This window comes from Carlito syrichta, unplaced genomic scaffold, assembly GCF_000164805.1.
Source record: "Carlito syrichta isolate Samal-C Ts95f unplaced genomic scaffold, Tarsius_syrichta-2.0.1 Scaffold315490, whole genome shotgun sequence".
Lineage (NCBI taxonomy): Eukaryota > Metazoa > Chordata > Mammalia > Primates > Tarsiidae > Carlito > Carlito syrichta.
Window position 1 is genome coordinate 1,140,352 of NW_007259586.1, and position 16,449 is coordinate 1,156,800.

General features: G+C 43.3%; 1 protein-coding gene across 2 annotated transcripts in view; it reads right to left on the reverse strand.

Annotated features, from left to right (window-relative positions):
* The window catches only part of SLC25A26 (solute carrier family 25 member 26), a 148,794-nt gene that overhangs the window by 573 nt on the left and 131,772 nt on the right, over window positions 1-16,449 (reverse strand). For both annotated transcript variants that reach the window (XM_021706374.1, XM_008072884.1), the window contains 3 exons: window positions 15,507-15,576; window positions 8,893-8,957; window positions 7,497-7,570 (listed from right to left, as the gene is read on the reverse strand). In XM_021706374.1, coding sequence (XP_021562049.1) covers window positions 7,497-7,570; window positions 8,893-8,957; window positions 15,507-15,576 — 209 coding nt within the window. The remainder of the gene's footprint in view (window positions 1-7,496; window positions 7,571-8,892; window positions 8,958-15,506; window positions 15,577-16,449) is intronic.

Here is a 16,449-nt window from a genome sequence, read left to right on the forward strand (position 1 = left end):
GGGGGGGGGGGGGAACAAGAAGAAATATTTTTAAGTTGTGTGTAAAGAAGGTTAAATTCCAATACCCACAGCTTGCTCAAGTCAACATTCCTTGCTCATTAAGCCCTGCACACTTAAAATGTGCATTTTTGTCCTTTTAGAATAACACTAAATTATACTCCCAAGTAGGCTTGTTGAAGTTTGAGCCCAGCTGCCTGTTTAGCCCAGGCTGTGGCTAAACTTTGGACACTCACAAGTAATTACTCTGACCCAACCACAGTTCTCTCTAAAACTTTACACCATTTTTTTTCTCTTGGAGATAATGAAATTGTCTCTTTAAAAAAGGGCTGAACCCTAGGTAAGTCTGGAAGACACTTTCTAGCCCAGACACATAAGTGGTCTTGGGGAGTTCTTCCAGTGAAGAAATTTTCAGACAACTCTGTGGCTCCTCCCATGGACTCAAGAGCATTTTGTCCTTAGAGACCCACAAATGTGATACTACAAGGAATTGAGCCTCCATTTTCCTTTTCTGTCTAATTAAGGTCATGAAAAGCAAGTAGGCTGGGAAGGGCGTGGCATCCCATACCCAAGCAGTCCCTCCACCACGGAAGGCTATACTCACTGGCCTCCATGCAACTTGGAATAACCAAAGAAATGAAAAGTAAAACAATGCTGCTGGGAATGTAAATTGGGGATCCATTCATTAAAACCTTCCTGTAAGTTACACGTAGGTATTGGTTCAAATATGTTCATCGAGGCATTGTTGAGAAAAGAAAAATTATAAATGACCCACCTGGCTATCTGAGTTAGAGTACTATATAAACACAGTCGATAACTATGCAGCTGATTAAAACGAGGCAGTACATAGACATCAACATAAAACATTTAAAAACAGGTCTTTAAAAAGTCCCAGAGTAATATGTATAATATGACTGCATGTCTGAAAAACGTGGGAGGGATGTATCCTAAGCTGAACGATGACTGTCCATGGAGGACAAGATACAGGACACACTTCCTGCCCACAAATCCACAATGTTTGAAGCTTTTTACCAAGATTGCGGGCACTCTTCAGAAATGTTGCAGGTTCACCTCCAGGACATTATAATAAAGCAACTATCACAGTAAAGTGAGTCACACACTTTTTTGGTTTCTCATTGTACATAAAGGTTATGTTTATATTATACTGCATTCTATTAAGTATACAACAGCATTATGTCGAAAAATGCACATATCTTAAGTTATCAGTACTTTAATGCTAAAAAATCCTAGAGAACATCTGAGCCCTCAACAAGCTATTATCTTTTTGCTGGTGGAGGACCTGCCTCCATGCTGATGGCTACTGACTGATCAGGGTGGTGGTTGCTGAAGGCTGGGATGGCAATTTCTTAAAATATGACAATGAAGTGTGCCACATCAATGGACTCTTCCTTTCATAAAGATTTCTCTGTAGCCTACAATGCTATTTGATAGCATTTTACTCACAGTAGAAGTTATTTCAAAATGGAAGGCAACCCTCTCCAACCTGCTCCTGCTTTATCAACTATGTTTATGTAATAGTCAAAATCCTTTGTTGACATTTCGATAGTGTTCACAGTATCTTCACTAGGAGCAGACTGCATCTCAAGAAACCACTTTCTTTGCTCACCCATGAGAAGCAACTCCTTATCCATTCAAGTTTGATCATGACATGGCAGTAATTCAGTCACACCCTCAGAATTCACTTCTAGTTCTGTTGCTATTTCTACCACATACTACTTTCTCCACTGAAATTCTGAACCCCTCAGAGTCATCCATGAGGATCAGAATCAACTTCTATTTTGACCTCCTCCCAAGAATCATGAATGTTCTTCATGGCATCTAGAATGATGAATCGTTTCCAGAAAGTGTTCCATTTATTTTGCTCAGACCCGTTAGAAGAATCACTATCTCTGGCAGCTATAGCCTTTTGAAATTTATTTCGTAAATAGTGAGACTTGAAAGTAAAAATAACTCCGTGTTCCATGGGCTACAGAATGGATGTTGTACTAATAGCCATGACAACATTCATCTCCTGTAGGTCTCCGTCAGAGCTTTTGGGTGACCAGACATACTGTCAATGAAGAGAAATATTTTGAAAGTAATCTTAAGAGCAGTAGGTCTCAACAGTGGGCTTACAATATTCAGTAAACCAAGTTGTAAACAGATGTGCTATAATCTGAGCTTCGTTGTTTCATTTCTAGAGCACAGGCAGCATAGATGTAGCATGATTTTTAAGGGCCCTGGGATTTTCAGAATGGTCAATGAGCAAAAGTCACCAGCTGCATTACCCCTAACAAGAGAGTCAGCCTGTCCTTTGAAACTCTGAGGCCAGGCACTGACTTTTCTCTGCAAGGAAAGTCCTAAATAGCCTCCTTTTCCAAGAGAGGACTGTTTTTTCCCAACTAAATTGAAAATCTGTTACTTAGTGCAGCCCCCTTCATCAGTGATCTTACCTAGGTCTGAATAATGGCTGCAGCTGCAGCTTCTTTCATCAGACCAGCACTTGCTGCTTCACCTTGCACTTATGTCACAGAGATGGCTTCTTTCCTTAAGCTTCATGATCCAACCTCTACTAGCTTCCGACTTTCCTTCTGCAGTTTCATCACCTCTCTCAGCCTTCACAGAACTGAAGAGAGTTAGGGCCTTGCTCTGGATTAGGCTTTGGGTTAAGGGAATGTTGCAACTGCTTTGATATTCTGTTCAGACCACTCAAACTTTCTCCATAGCAGCAGTAAGGCTATTTCATCTTATCATTCATGTGCTCACTGGAGTAGCACTTTCAATTTCCTTCAAGAATATCCTTTTTAAATTCACAACTCGGCTAACGGTTTGGCACCAGAGGCCTAGGTTTTGGTCTGTCTTGCCTTTCCACATGCATCCTCACTAAGCTTAATCATTTCTAGGTTCTGATTTAGAGTAAAATATGTACAACTCTTTCTTTCACTTGAATACTTTTAGGCCACTGTAGGGTTTTTAACTGACCTGATATCAACATTGGGTCTCAGGTAATAGGGAGGCCCGAGGAGAGGAAGAGATGAAGGAAGGGTTGGTCAGTGGAGCAGTCAGAGCACACACAACATTTATCAGTTAAGTTCACCGTCTTCAGTGGATGCACTGCATAGAGTCCCAACATGATTACCATAGTAACATCAAGGATCACTGATCACCTAACTCGTATCATAGTAGTGAATAAGTATGAAATATCGCAAGAATCATCAAAATGCTACACAGAGACACAAAGTGAGCACACACTGTTAGAAAAAGGCTGCCATTAGGCTGGGCATGGTGGCTTACACCTATAATCCCACTTTGGGAGGCCAAGATGAGAGGAGTGCCTGAGTCCAGGCCGGGCAACTTGGTGAGACCTCATCTCTACAATAAATCAAAAAAATCAGCCGGACATAGTGGTGCGTGCCTGTAGTTCTGGCTACTTGAAAAGCTGAGGTGGAAGGATCGCCTGAGCCCAGGTTAAGGCTGCACTCTAGCCTGATGACAGAGTGAGACTCCAACTCAAAGAAAAAAGAAAAAGGCTGCCAGTAAGTAGACTTGCTCGATGCAGAGTTGGTTGCCATAAACCTTCAACTTATAAAAAATGCAAGTGCGATATCTGAGAAGGGCAGTTAAGCGAGGTGTGCCTGTATTACTTTTTAATTTTTTTAGAGCCAGTCCTATTCTGTTACCCAGGCTGGAGTGCAGTGGCACAATCATAGCTCACTGCAGACTAGGACTCCTGGGCTCAAGCTATCCTCCAGCTCAGCCTTAACGAGTACCTGTGACTACAGTACACGCCGCCATGCCCAGCTAGTTTTTTCATTTGTCGTATAGACAAAGTCCCACTAGGTTGCCCAGACTGTTCTCAAATTCCTGACCCCAAGCAGTCCTCCCACCTCAGCCTCCCAAAGTGCTGGGATTACAGGCATGAGCCACCATGCCTGGCCTTCCTGTATTACTTTTGTAAGCAGAAAAACACTGTTAAAAGTCACAACTAGTGGATATACTAGCGGAAAAACTTCTGATCAGGCCTAGGGGAGAAAACCGAAAATGGTCAAGTTATGCCAACAGTTACTATGTATCCTTTAAGATACAGGAACAACTTCTGTGATAAGCTACCTGGTGGCCTGGTGAGAAACCTGACAGGAAGGAAGTCCCTGCCTGATGGGTCCCAGGCTGGCTGCTTCCTTTCTGCAGCACTGCTGGGAGAGGCCAGCTAGCCTCCCTTTGTGGCACTCAGCACTTCTGAGGAAAACGGGGGATTTCAGGACAGTGTTTTGGGGTCCTTTTTAGTTAGCTAACTAAGGACTTAAATTATTAACGAAAACACTTACCTAAAATTAAGTCTCTTTTGCTTGTCTAGAAATAACCGTCAGAAAAAATGTTTACCTCACCATCACACAAACTGCTTTTCTGCAAGGTGGCCGGTGAGGGCAGAAACTCAGAAAGTACTGCTGTGAGGCCCTCTGTCCTTCTGGCCTAAAAAGCAGATACACCACCCTGCCCCCATCCTGCAAAGGAGAGGGTGCTGGAGAGAGGTCAGCAGAAGCTAAGCTGCATGAGCACGCTGGCCACGCGTGCCCCTCCCTTCCCATGGCTTTTCTAAATGCCAGCATTTTGCTCAGCTTCTGCCACTCACAAGCTCAGCTGTTCCTGGCAAGAGGTGGACAGAAGTAGTTTATGGTTTCATCAGATGACAATTGGATTTGTTAACATAACTACAGCCTTAGTGTAGAGTAATTTGTACAGCGAACGTCCCAACCAAACTTAGGCGACCTTCCAGGAGAGCAAGGCTGTGTTCCAATGCCCACAGATCCAGTGAGAGCAAATGTAAGCCTTTAGCACAGAGCTGGGCACACACGGGGTGCTTGTGGCAGTGGCAGTTACTACATCAAAGCACTGTCAGCAAAACCAGAACACCCGCTGTTGAACAGACGGCAGGCAGGAAGGAGCACTCCAGGGGAAGGGCTGCCCGTCTGCTTTCCGGCTACTGGACTGGTTCTATTTAGGGGACTCCAGTTGACCCTAAAGCATATACATGCATATCTCCCTTCCAAATATGTGCCAGAACAAGTCTTCGCCTCGGCGAACCAACGCGGAGAGCCAGGAGTGGTCACCACCAAATTTACTCTGAGAGAGCAGCACCACTCCATCGCAAGGCAGGAGCCAGTGTCTGCGAGGACACGAGAATAGTACTCAGAAACACAGCGGCGCTCAGGGAGGGGACAAGAGAGAGCCACGCTCTGTGCCTGGAAATCAACAGGCAGAGGCTGAGACACCTTTGGGCTTAGGGTGCCTAGGACCTCTTCAGAACAGCTGCCCAGGTCTGGAGGGTTTGATTTTGTTTGTTAAATTTTTTGGTCAAATTACTTGTTGACTTTTGTCACATTAATAAGGGGGCTAATTAAAACTATCATTTCTTAAGTGACAACCTCTGCTGCTTGGAGCACTCTGTTAAGGATTACGTTGTGCAGAGCAACTAGAGCCCACAACTTAGGGGACTCTCAGAAAACAAGCAAAAAGTCCAAATCACCTGTTCAGAGCTGAGGATGGGGACGGAGGACAGTGACAGGCCCCTGGCCTATTGGTGACACCTTCCTCTACCTGTGATGCTGGCACTGCTTAGTTTTATAACATCAAGAACATGCCTCGACCAGGAGAGGGAAGATTTATGTTCAATATCTACTCAGCCTAACTCCTTCTCTACTGGCTTTTGGGGCCACTGGGTTGCCAGTTGATCATGCTGTCCCCAGCTGTCACCACTTTGACTAGAAAGGCAGAGAGGCTGCGGCTCCACCCCAGCTCCACAGAGCTAAGCAAGGGTGACAGAAGAGACCTGAACAACAGTTACCACATAATCAAACATGAACTACAGGTAAGACTTGAAATGCAGCAGTTCAACTTATGCTCTAAAAAAGCCACCACCTATGACTTTTCTGTGTGTGGCCCAGTCACTATCTGAAATATTTAAGAATCTTCTACCTGCTACTGGTTAAGCAGCTTCGGAGCTTGTTTTTCTCACAGCATTTCTTTGTTTACTGTAGAACTCGCAGCAGAATGACTGTGCTGCAGATCTGGGCAGCCAGGTTCTTGCTTCCTCACTATGTGCTAACTCTAAGTGGCAGGCTTGCAGCACAAATGTCACCACTCTGCCCCTCCAATGTCACACTCTCACTAGACATCAACAACCAACTGTCCCTTTCCATTAGACCCAGTTCTTGTCTCAAAACTGTCATGCCCTTCAGGCACCCAACATCAATCCATCAGAGCTGTCACATCCAACAAAGTCATCCAAGGTAAGTTACCTGCTTCCTAACTTCCACCTGAGCTGAATTGAGGATGGGCTGCTTTCATGCAGAGACCTCAACTACTTGCTTCATGTTCCCTAGACTAGCAAATCACTCAAATTCACACTGCCAAATGCACACAAAAACTATAGTCAAATAAGTGCTGCAACTCGGCACTGAGATAAGGAGGTAGCACTGCCCGCTGAGAGGCCTAAAGTCCAGGTAGAAGCTCTGCCCTGTGCCCTGGCAGCTGTGCAGCTCACATTGGCCACCCCATTGCTAGGCTCACTCCCAGCCCTCTCCAAAGGAAGGCTGCCGCTCTGCTCTTGCAGGGAAACTTCGGTGGACGATTCATAGGAAAAATGGTAATTTCACATACCTATAAGATACCAACACTCAGATGGCTTTGCAAGTTCATGTTGTCAAAGCAATGTTGAAATAGCATTTTGCGCCGGGCTCGGTGGCTCAGCCTGTAATCCCGCGCCTTTGGGAGGCTGAGGTGAGTGGATTGCCTGAGCCCGCGGGGTTCCAGACCCACCTGGGCAGGCGAGACCTCAGATCTACAATAAAATCAAAAAATTAGCCGGGCGTGGTAGCGCACGCATATAATTCCGGCTACTTGGAAGGCTGAGGCGGAAGGATCGCCGGAGCCCAGCAGGTCGAGGCTGCGGTGGCCGGGAGCGGCCATTGTGCTCCAGTCTGGGCGACAGAGTGAGACTCCAACTCCCCAAAAAAAAAAAAGCATTTTGCAGAGAGCTTTTAGGACATGAATCTAGATGTCTGAGGCACTTAGCCAAAAATATAGAACAGTGGTTCTCAACTGAGGTGTCGCACACAGTGGTATTATATTCAAAGTAATCTTACTAATAATAGTTAAGAGTACCAAAATCACAAATGCTTTCTTCTCACATTACGCTCACTTACTCGCGTCCCTGCAAGGTGTAGCCAGAAGCCTCCGTTATCACTGCTGTAGTTCAGATGCTGTCGGGGCCACGCAGGTGAATGGCACCTGACATCAAGATGGACAAGGCTGAGAATCGCCTGGCTAGAGAACACTGCATCAATTTGATCTTACTGTATTATCTCCCATATGCAACACCAAATGGAATATTCTGTACACTATACCTCAAGAGACCCCGACCAGAACATAAGCTAGAAGAAAGGAGAGATGGAAGAGCCGGCGGGAGGAGGAAGGCAGCGGGGCATTCCTCTTGTCCTTACCCGGCCAGCCCCTGTGACCGCCAGACCCCGTGCAGGGCAGACAGCACGTTCCCACTAGCCGTGCTGGAACCAGCCTGCAGGAACAGACAGAGGACAAATCAGTTATCTTCTCAGCTCCCCAACTCAGCTGCATTGGATGCCCTCAGAGGCACAGCTCCCCATCACCCTCATCCAGGACACTGTGTCAGCTAGACTGGGGGTTCCTGGCAGTCAGGCCGTGCCACCCAGGGGAACAGCCTTTCAGAGCTCACCCAATTCCTGCCAACAACTGTGTAACAGGAAAAAGACTGAAAGCAATATGAAGGGATCCGAGGAGGATGGGGGAGCATCAGTGTAAGGGGGACAACTATGAAACCTGCCTAAGCTGCTGGTAAACACATTTAACAAAGGGTACCATGTTCACCTTAAAACATAATCAACATCCTTAGGTTGGGAGCAGTCAACTGTGTATTGGAATTCTCCCTGTATTTGTTCTACTTTCCATAAAGATAGGACTTTTAAGAAACTGGTTCAGATATGTGTATGGCATTCCTTGAACTCTTGGTTTAGTTTTTTTTTAACTTTTTATTTTAAAGATGTGGGGTACAATTTAGGGTTGAGTATGCAAATGTTTATTATGTAGGTACCCTTGGGTTGCTTTGTTTTTGAAAGCAGGATTTATTGAGAGGACAGAACATCTCCCAGTGGGAGGGGACCCGAGGAGGTTGCCCTGGCACCTTTGTTGATGAGGTGGGCATCCCCCCACTCCCCTGGCAGTTTCCCACGACTGCCAATCCCTTTCTCATAGTATTATGATAACTGTTCAAGGTCTGCTTATGAGTGAGAACATGTGATACTCAGTTCTTTGTTTCTGTGATAGATCACTCAGTATTATAGACTCTAAGTCCATTCAAGTTGCTATGAAGTTCATAATTTTGTCCTTCTTTATGGCTACCTCTTTTTTTCTTAATAATTTTTGTCTGTCACAAAAATTTTTTTAATTCTGACAACTTTCTTAGCTCATCTGGTCAAGGCCAAGCATGGCCTTAAGTTCGGTGCCCATAGCTTATTTGCTGCCTGGCATTAGTCAGCCTCTTTGAGACTTAGGTTTGTCACCAGTAAAAACAGAGTTTATTGGAAAATAGTATTACCCAGACAGTGGCTCTACCAGCCCTGCTGGTAGTGAAAAAGATTTTGAAATGGTAAAATGCTATACAGTCACTGACCTGTCTCTGCTATGGATATTGTTCTATCAATGCTGGTTTCACTCGTGCTGGTTTCACCTTATGCTGTTTCACAAGCAGCATAAGATGCTATTAAGTGCTAGACCATTTTTACCTACTTTATATACCTATAGTCCTAGTGCTGGTAGATATGAGTATCTGTAGTGTCCACATTACATTAGTTTACCACTTACCTTTGCCAACATAATTCTTGTCTTTGCCACATCCAGAGGCGTGGTGACTGCAGCGGCAAATCCACCTGTGCACACAAAACACCCGGCACACAAGTGAGACACTGTTGACTGCACGATGTGGTCATTTTGTTAATTTGCGAATTCTTGTAACTCTGCCAAAGTGACTCCTTTATCATGTCAACTTGACTGCGTCAAGAACAGGATGCACATCTGCAAACTCTTTATCCACCTGCTTCATTTATTTTGCAGTGATGTAGTTTTGCACAGAAAAGAGATGTCGGAAGATGTCTTACCTGCTCAGATGAAACAGCAAGGCTTCACAGTACACCTTGCTCTTTCGGGGACTAGCAAATGACCGTGGGTGTCTAGGTATATGTACGTACGGGAGCTCTATGGACACATATGGCAGATGTATATCTGGCCAGATGCCCACTCTCCACAGGCTCCTGCTCCTCGTGGTTCTGAGGGCCCAGGCCTTGCCACGAGCCACTGTTCTTTAACTCAAAATGCTACTGTCGTTTCTGCTCTGTTCAGAGCCAGATGGACAAATAGAGTCACATGTGTCACGACAAGGATTTTTTTTTAAACTAAATGGCTAGGTTCTTCAAGTTAAAAGAGCAAAGCATTCTATATTTCACAGGTGCCTGATAACAAGCCAGTTAGAGTTACTACATTTTTAAGCTTTCTTCTGCAGCTTCTGAGGGTCAGTTTTGCTTTAAGAGGCTTTCTGCCTTATGACTCCCTTCCTACCTTCTCTCATGTTCTATTTAAATGTATTTTAAAATCCAAGAGGTTCTAAAAGGGTTTCAAAAGAGTCGGCTTCCATGACTGGGGGAAAGAGGAGGTTTTATAAGGGCTGAAGAGGACACACGTGTGTGAAGAGTGCTCCAGAAATAGTACCACTCTCCTTCTTGCTTTTGTGGCTAGTGGACTAGAAGGTCACTTGAGCTCTGCCAAATATCTTTCTAAATATATTGCTGAAATAAGATCATTACACTGACCCTCCTCCATATGGTAACATTTATACGACACTGGCTTTTGTGAAAGGTGTACCTATTTATGCTTTCGTGTTCCATTTTTGGTTACCCATGAACATCACACACCTTCGGAATGAGGTAGATGAATTGACATGATTATTGGACTCCCCCTTGTTCTAGCCTATTTGAATTATGAATATGTAAAATGCTTTGTTCCTAATCCAAAGGCTGCCCGCCATTCAGAGACTTGTGCAACTTTGGGTCTTTTAACATTTCCTGAAATCTACTCATTTAATTTTTTTAAGCCACATATTCTGCCCTAGAAGAGTAAACATACTTTTTTTTTTTAATTTGGAGTCTCACTCTGTCACTCAGGCTGGAGGGCAGTGGCACACTCACAGCCACCCCAGCGTCGACTTGCTGGGCTCTGGCGATCCTTCCGCCACAGCCTTCCAAGTAGCTGGTACTACAGGCGCGCGCTAATTTTTTTTTTATTTATTGTAGAAACAAGGTCTCACCAAGTTGCCTGGGCTGGTATCAAACCCGCAGCCTCAGGCAATCCACTCGCCTTGGCCGCCCAAAGTGCTGGAATTATGGGCTGAGCTACTGAGCCTGGCCATAAATATATTTTTACTATAGGTTATAGAATAGGTCCAGGAAAGCTACACACACACCCCTCCTAATAAAGGAAGAGAAGGGAGAAGGAAAGAAAGGCAACTAATATATATTATCCCAAACTTCCCACACCCCAAAATATTGTATGTGATTTTGTCTCCCTTACCAGCAGCAAGGTCCAGCCTGAAAGAATCCTTCTTTTGAGTCAGAAAAACCAAGGCTTAAATCCCAGGTCTACCAGTTGTCTGGCCTTAGGTAATTACTTATTCTCTAGTTGAAGTCCCTTATGAGATGGGTACTCTTAGTACTCCAGGCTACAGGAGAGGAAACGAAGCTTACCGAGGCTAAATAACTTGTGCACGGTTTTACTTAATGCAGAGCTGAGACCATCTTAAGTCTGTCTTGACTCCAGAACTGAAGATCTTGGCCACTGATCTTCTAGGGCCTTGGTTTTCTCATGTGTAAAATGCATACGGTAATATGACACAGGGATTGCACGACCCTGTGTAAAGTGTTTCGAATAGTGCCTGGCTCACAGTGTGCTCAAAGTGTTCTTTTCTGGGTGGGCGGAGCTAGTGATTGATTTTTCTTCATATTTCTTTCTAGTCAGCACATAGAGCAGGTACTTGGAAATGCTTACTCTGGACAAGTGTGATAGTTTTTACAAACTGACAATTTCAACTCATCCTCTAAAAGTAAGGATACAGGTAGGCACTAATGCCTGTGGTGTGCTTACTTCGTATCTGGCGGGCCAGGAATACACTAGGCATTTTCATTGATTATTTCATCTCATTTGCGTAGGTATTACCATTCCCATTTTACAGTCAACTTGCTTGTCCAGGGCCACATAACTGGTATAGAATCGGGACGCAAAGTCACATTATCTTGACACTGTAGTAGTTCTCTTTCTACTGCATGATGCCTTTGGTACGGGATAACACAAATTAATATTTTTCTTATTGTTAAAGCTCATTTTCCTATCTGAAAATGTTCACACACTGTCTCAAACCAATTTAAAACATGAAAAAGCTGACAAGGAACATCTAATAAATTTGGTTACTCCAAATCAAACTTATTTTGGCCATTAGCAAAGGTTTATGATTCCTTTACCAAAGATGCCTGCCAACGTTCCCTTACAAATTTATGTTTCATGAAAATAATATGAAAAAAGTTACAGACAAATATACTTACTATCATGGTGGAAGCTGTAGCTTATGCAAGTTACTAATAAATCAATTTGTCTTCAAATATCAGCAATTTGTTTAACTCACAGACCTCACAATGTTTCCATAAGGCTGCTAGAAGGACTTTTGAAGATAATATAATAGAATGACTGGGCTAGGCTCAGTGGCTCAGCCTGTAATTTCAGCACGTTGGAAGGCCGAGGTGAGTGAACTGCCGAAGGCTGCAAGTCTGAGACCAGCCTGGGCAACTTGGTGAGACCTCATCTCTACAATAAATCAAAAATTAGCCAGGTGTGATAGCACACGCCTGTAGTTCTGGCTAGTTGGAGGGCTGAAGCGGAAGGATCGCCGGAGTCCAGCAGGTCAATGCTGGGGTGGCTGTGAGCATGCCACAGCCTAGGTGACAGAGTAAGACTCCAAAAAAAAAAAAAAAAAAAATATATATATATATATATGACTGGTCATAATAGGGAGAGGCAGGGGGCCAGTACTCTCCATTAAAATGTAGTTATGTTCTACCTTTTATTTAAAAGAACACTAAGTTAGTGGTAGTAAATACAAGGAACATTCTAGCATATTGGACGGGAAATAGTTATTTGGTACAGTGACTATAGGCTGCTTTTGTGTTCAAATCACTTGTGAAGCAATCCTCCATGATCTCTACTGGAGTCAGGTTTGTACTGAATGCCAAGGTTAACTGCTTTCAAGGGCTGGATTCAGGGGAAACTAGACTTTTACGACAAAACGACATCTTACATTTCAACAAAGACAGAGGCTCTAACCTCTCATAGACAAAGTAGCCACCCTCCCATAAAAGACTGGAGGTGTCACCTCTGAGCTGCAGCTGAGAATGTGGTGGGGGTAGCAGTGGGAACCCCCAAGCTCACACAGGGCACCTTGCCATCCATCGTTCCTCCAGGCTCCGCTCTACCCTGAGGAGTCTGTGAGGAACTAGAGCACATTCACGCACCTCCTATGCATGATCTCTAAACAAGTGTCCAGGCGTGGAAGATTCCACAAAAACAGAAGATGAACATGCTTTTGTTTGCATTTTAAAGACTGTGTCAGGCCTTCTCAGTTGTTACCCAAACAATCCCTCACCCTGTTTTAGAACTTCAAGACCATGGAGAGATTGCAATCAATCTATCCCTCTCCCCCCCGCCCTGCCCCCCGCTCCTCCTCACCCATTCTCTTCTAGAGAATGGAACGTGTTTATTATGAGAAACTGATCAAAAGATACCAGAGTACCAAATATCACTACAGTGGCAAATGTCATAATCACTAAGACTGCACTATGGGTCTATGTTTAGAAGTTAGCTTCAAGTGAGGAAGTTGGCAAAGTCCTTTTTTTCTCCTAGTTTAACCCCTGACCAGAAGCCAAGGAAATTTCTGGGCATGACAAGCCATCAACACTTCCAATCTCAAGAGACTTATTTGGCCATCTGGGCCAAGTGGTTTATAAAACAAGTGTGGGCAAGGAAGAGTGCCGAGGATGGCACAGAGAAGGGTTCATCTGCAATGAGTTAGCCAATTTAGACTTGGAAAAGCACACGGGGATGAGAAATCTGATTTCTGATCTGAGGGCAAGTTTTATCACCGCCTTTATGGCCATGTAAGGGTAAAGCGTCTGCAAGTGCAACGCATAAGCATTTTCCAGGGGCTGCCCAGGCTGGCAAGTTATTATTCATTTCTCTATACTGGGTAACGTGCAATGTTGCAACAAACTCTTACAGAATATCACTTTTTCACAATTTGGAATATTTTCAAATGATGTTTATCCTTCAGAAATGTTTTAAAATAGTAAGCTTATTCCTCTGGATCAACATTTGTACCAAATAAAATTTCAAAACAAACAGGGATATCAACAAGAAATGCATTTATCTTTTGCTAAACATATGTGGGTCTGCTGACAAGAGATTTTTTTTGCTGGCCTTGGACAAACTCCTTCACTTATCAGACAGAACCTCAGCTGAAAAAAATAAGGTGCAATATAAGGAATTTTTTAAATCCCAGGCTACTAGGAGAAATTACTTTATATGGTAACTGTACTGATATGATAATCTTTTAATTAAGAAGACTGATTATTGGGAAAATAGTTTTCATTTTCTGGGTGTTGGATGTTCTTATTGAAACAGTAATAATTCCTTACATCTGTTCAGTTTTGAAGACTGCGAAGTACCTAACATATACAATATCAGAATCCCTGAAGTAACCCCTTAAGGTAGGAATGGTTGCTTCTATATTACAGGCGAGGAAACTGGCACTCAGGAAGGCCTCAAAGTCTCCTTCCCAAGCTGGGGACGGATAGAGACTTGAGAAGCTTTTGAGTCAGACAACTCAGCCTTTGCTAGACGTGTGGCTCTGGGCATCTCATCCCTTCTCTGCATCCCAGTGCCAATGGTTGTCCCTGGAGCACAGGCTGAGTTGCTACACTGCTCAGGTGAGCCACCGAATTTCCCTCCTTCTGACAGTGTAAGTGCTTAGAGCCTGTTGCAGAGTATTACCCAGACAAGGAGACTGTAATGAATGCAAATTTCCTTAATAGTAACAATGTATCTACAAGCAAATCTTTGAATTAGGTATATAAGGAATGAGACCAGAGAATATATACTTCTTATTTCAACACATGGAAGTTTTATAGTATTGTTAACTTTAAGGAGGAGTCTTCCTTATCCAGGATGACTAAATTTCCATAACGCACTCACTTTGTCCTCAGGGCCCAGGAGACAGACAACAAAAATGCACACTTCTCTGACCTCTGGACAATGAATTAAGACCACCTACTTACTCAACACAGCTACTGACTATGTGTCATCTGGAAACAATTTACCATCATAATCAGTCTGGGTTGGTTTCATATCTAGTGCCAAGATCCTTAATTTTAATTGTCAATTCTACAAGTCAAATGTGTCTAAGTATTAATAAAGAATCCTATAAAATGTATGTTTTCTGTTTTCCCAATCGCTACAACAAAAACTCAATGCAACACCCATTAAACAAATTGGAAAAGAATTATTTTCCAATAAAGTTGACACCCTAAACCTACCTATTTGTCAATTTACTGGCTTCATACCTAAACTAAAAGTTTATAATTTTCTGGCAAATTTCCACTGTTTTATTTCAACTGTAATTCTAAGTTAACTTTATTTGTAACAACAAAATGTATTTCTCTCTTAGGCTTTTAAACGTATCACTTAATAAATTCTTTAAAGCATCTGAGTTCTCATTAAAACCTCACTGGAAAATTCATATGACTTAGTGATGGATAACACGATATTGCATATTGTCACTTTGCTCTTGCTTTAATGCCTTGAAAATGCCCAGATGTGTAGATCGCCATATTTTCTACACAGAGCAGTTTAGCCTTTGGTAAGCTGTGGAGGAGCCTGTGCTCTCCTGACACTAGTTAATCTACAGCACTGTCAAACATGTCACACGAACCGTGAATCACTGCCTTCTGCAGAAATCGCTTAAACCCCCAAAGCACTGCTCAAGGCAGACAGCTGCACGGTCAGCCCTGCACCACAGCAAGTCTCTTCCCACAGAAGACTTCATAAATCATCTTTAAGATAATCCCAGGGTCTGAGCGAAGGCTTTAATAAAGATAAAAAGAAAAAGAAAAATTTGTCAAAAACAAATTGGTTGTCTTTCAGGCAGACACCTTTTTTGCAGTCTCCCCCGCCCCTCCCCCAAGATACGTTCTTTTCTCAAACAACTAGTGGAACTCTCTTCATCTAAACAATCTGGAATTTCTAAAGAATGTTGTTTTTGCATAGTGAATATTTTCACATTTTTCTCCCCCTCTTTGGTCTTCCCAGTATAATATAATCCTTTGCACCTGCAAAAGCTCCACAGACTGCTGACTGCCAAGAATCCACCACATGATTCTGCCTCCAGGACCAAAGGGCCTGTGTTTAAGGAGAAATAAAAATACAAGTTATTAAATATTTGAATTTATCGGAACCTCCTGTGGGTTAGCTCTGGGGATGGGAACTTAAGTGAGAAGCTATTTTGGTGGCATTCTTGACTGATGACATCAGTGACTTTCCCAAGGACTTAACTGCATTCGAAAATCGTCCAAGAAACGAGGGTGAAGGCTATATTAAAGTGCTCAAAGGAACATATTTCTGGGGAATAAGTGTGATACACACACACACACACACACACACACACACACTGATCCACAATTAAGAGAGTGAGCCATGACCCAACATAGTTTTCTTGTGTCTCTAAGTAACTCCTCCTTCCTGCCTTTCTTTACTGCGCCCCAAGCAATCTGATCTGTCATCCCAGATTAGTTTGCCTTTTCTAGAACTGTATATTAATTTCATCATATACTAATATTTTTAAAATCTGGCTTCTTTCGTTCAGACTTAGTTTATGATTCAAACACGTCATGCAGATATCAACAGTTCATTCCTTTTTCATTGGTGAGTAACAGTCCATTGAGGATATAGCATGACTTAGGTATTGTCCTGCCAATGAACACATGGGATTTTTCCAGTTTTTGGCTACCACAAATAAAGCCACTGTGAATATTTGTATAAAAATCTTTATGCAAATACTCATTTCTCTTGGGGAAATACCTAGGAGTGGAATAGCTAGATCACATGGCAGACACATGTTAAACTGGTTTTTTTGTTTTTGTTTTTTTTGGGGGGGGGAAGGCTTTGAGTCAGAGTCTCACTCTGTCACCCAGGCTGGAGTGCAGTGGCATGCTTATGGCCACCGCAGCCTCAACCTACTGGGCTCAGGCAATCCTTCCACCTCGGCCTTCCAAG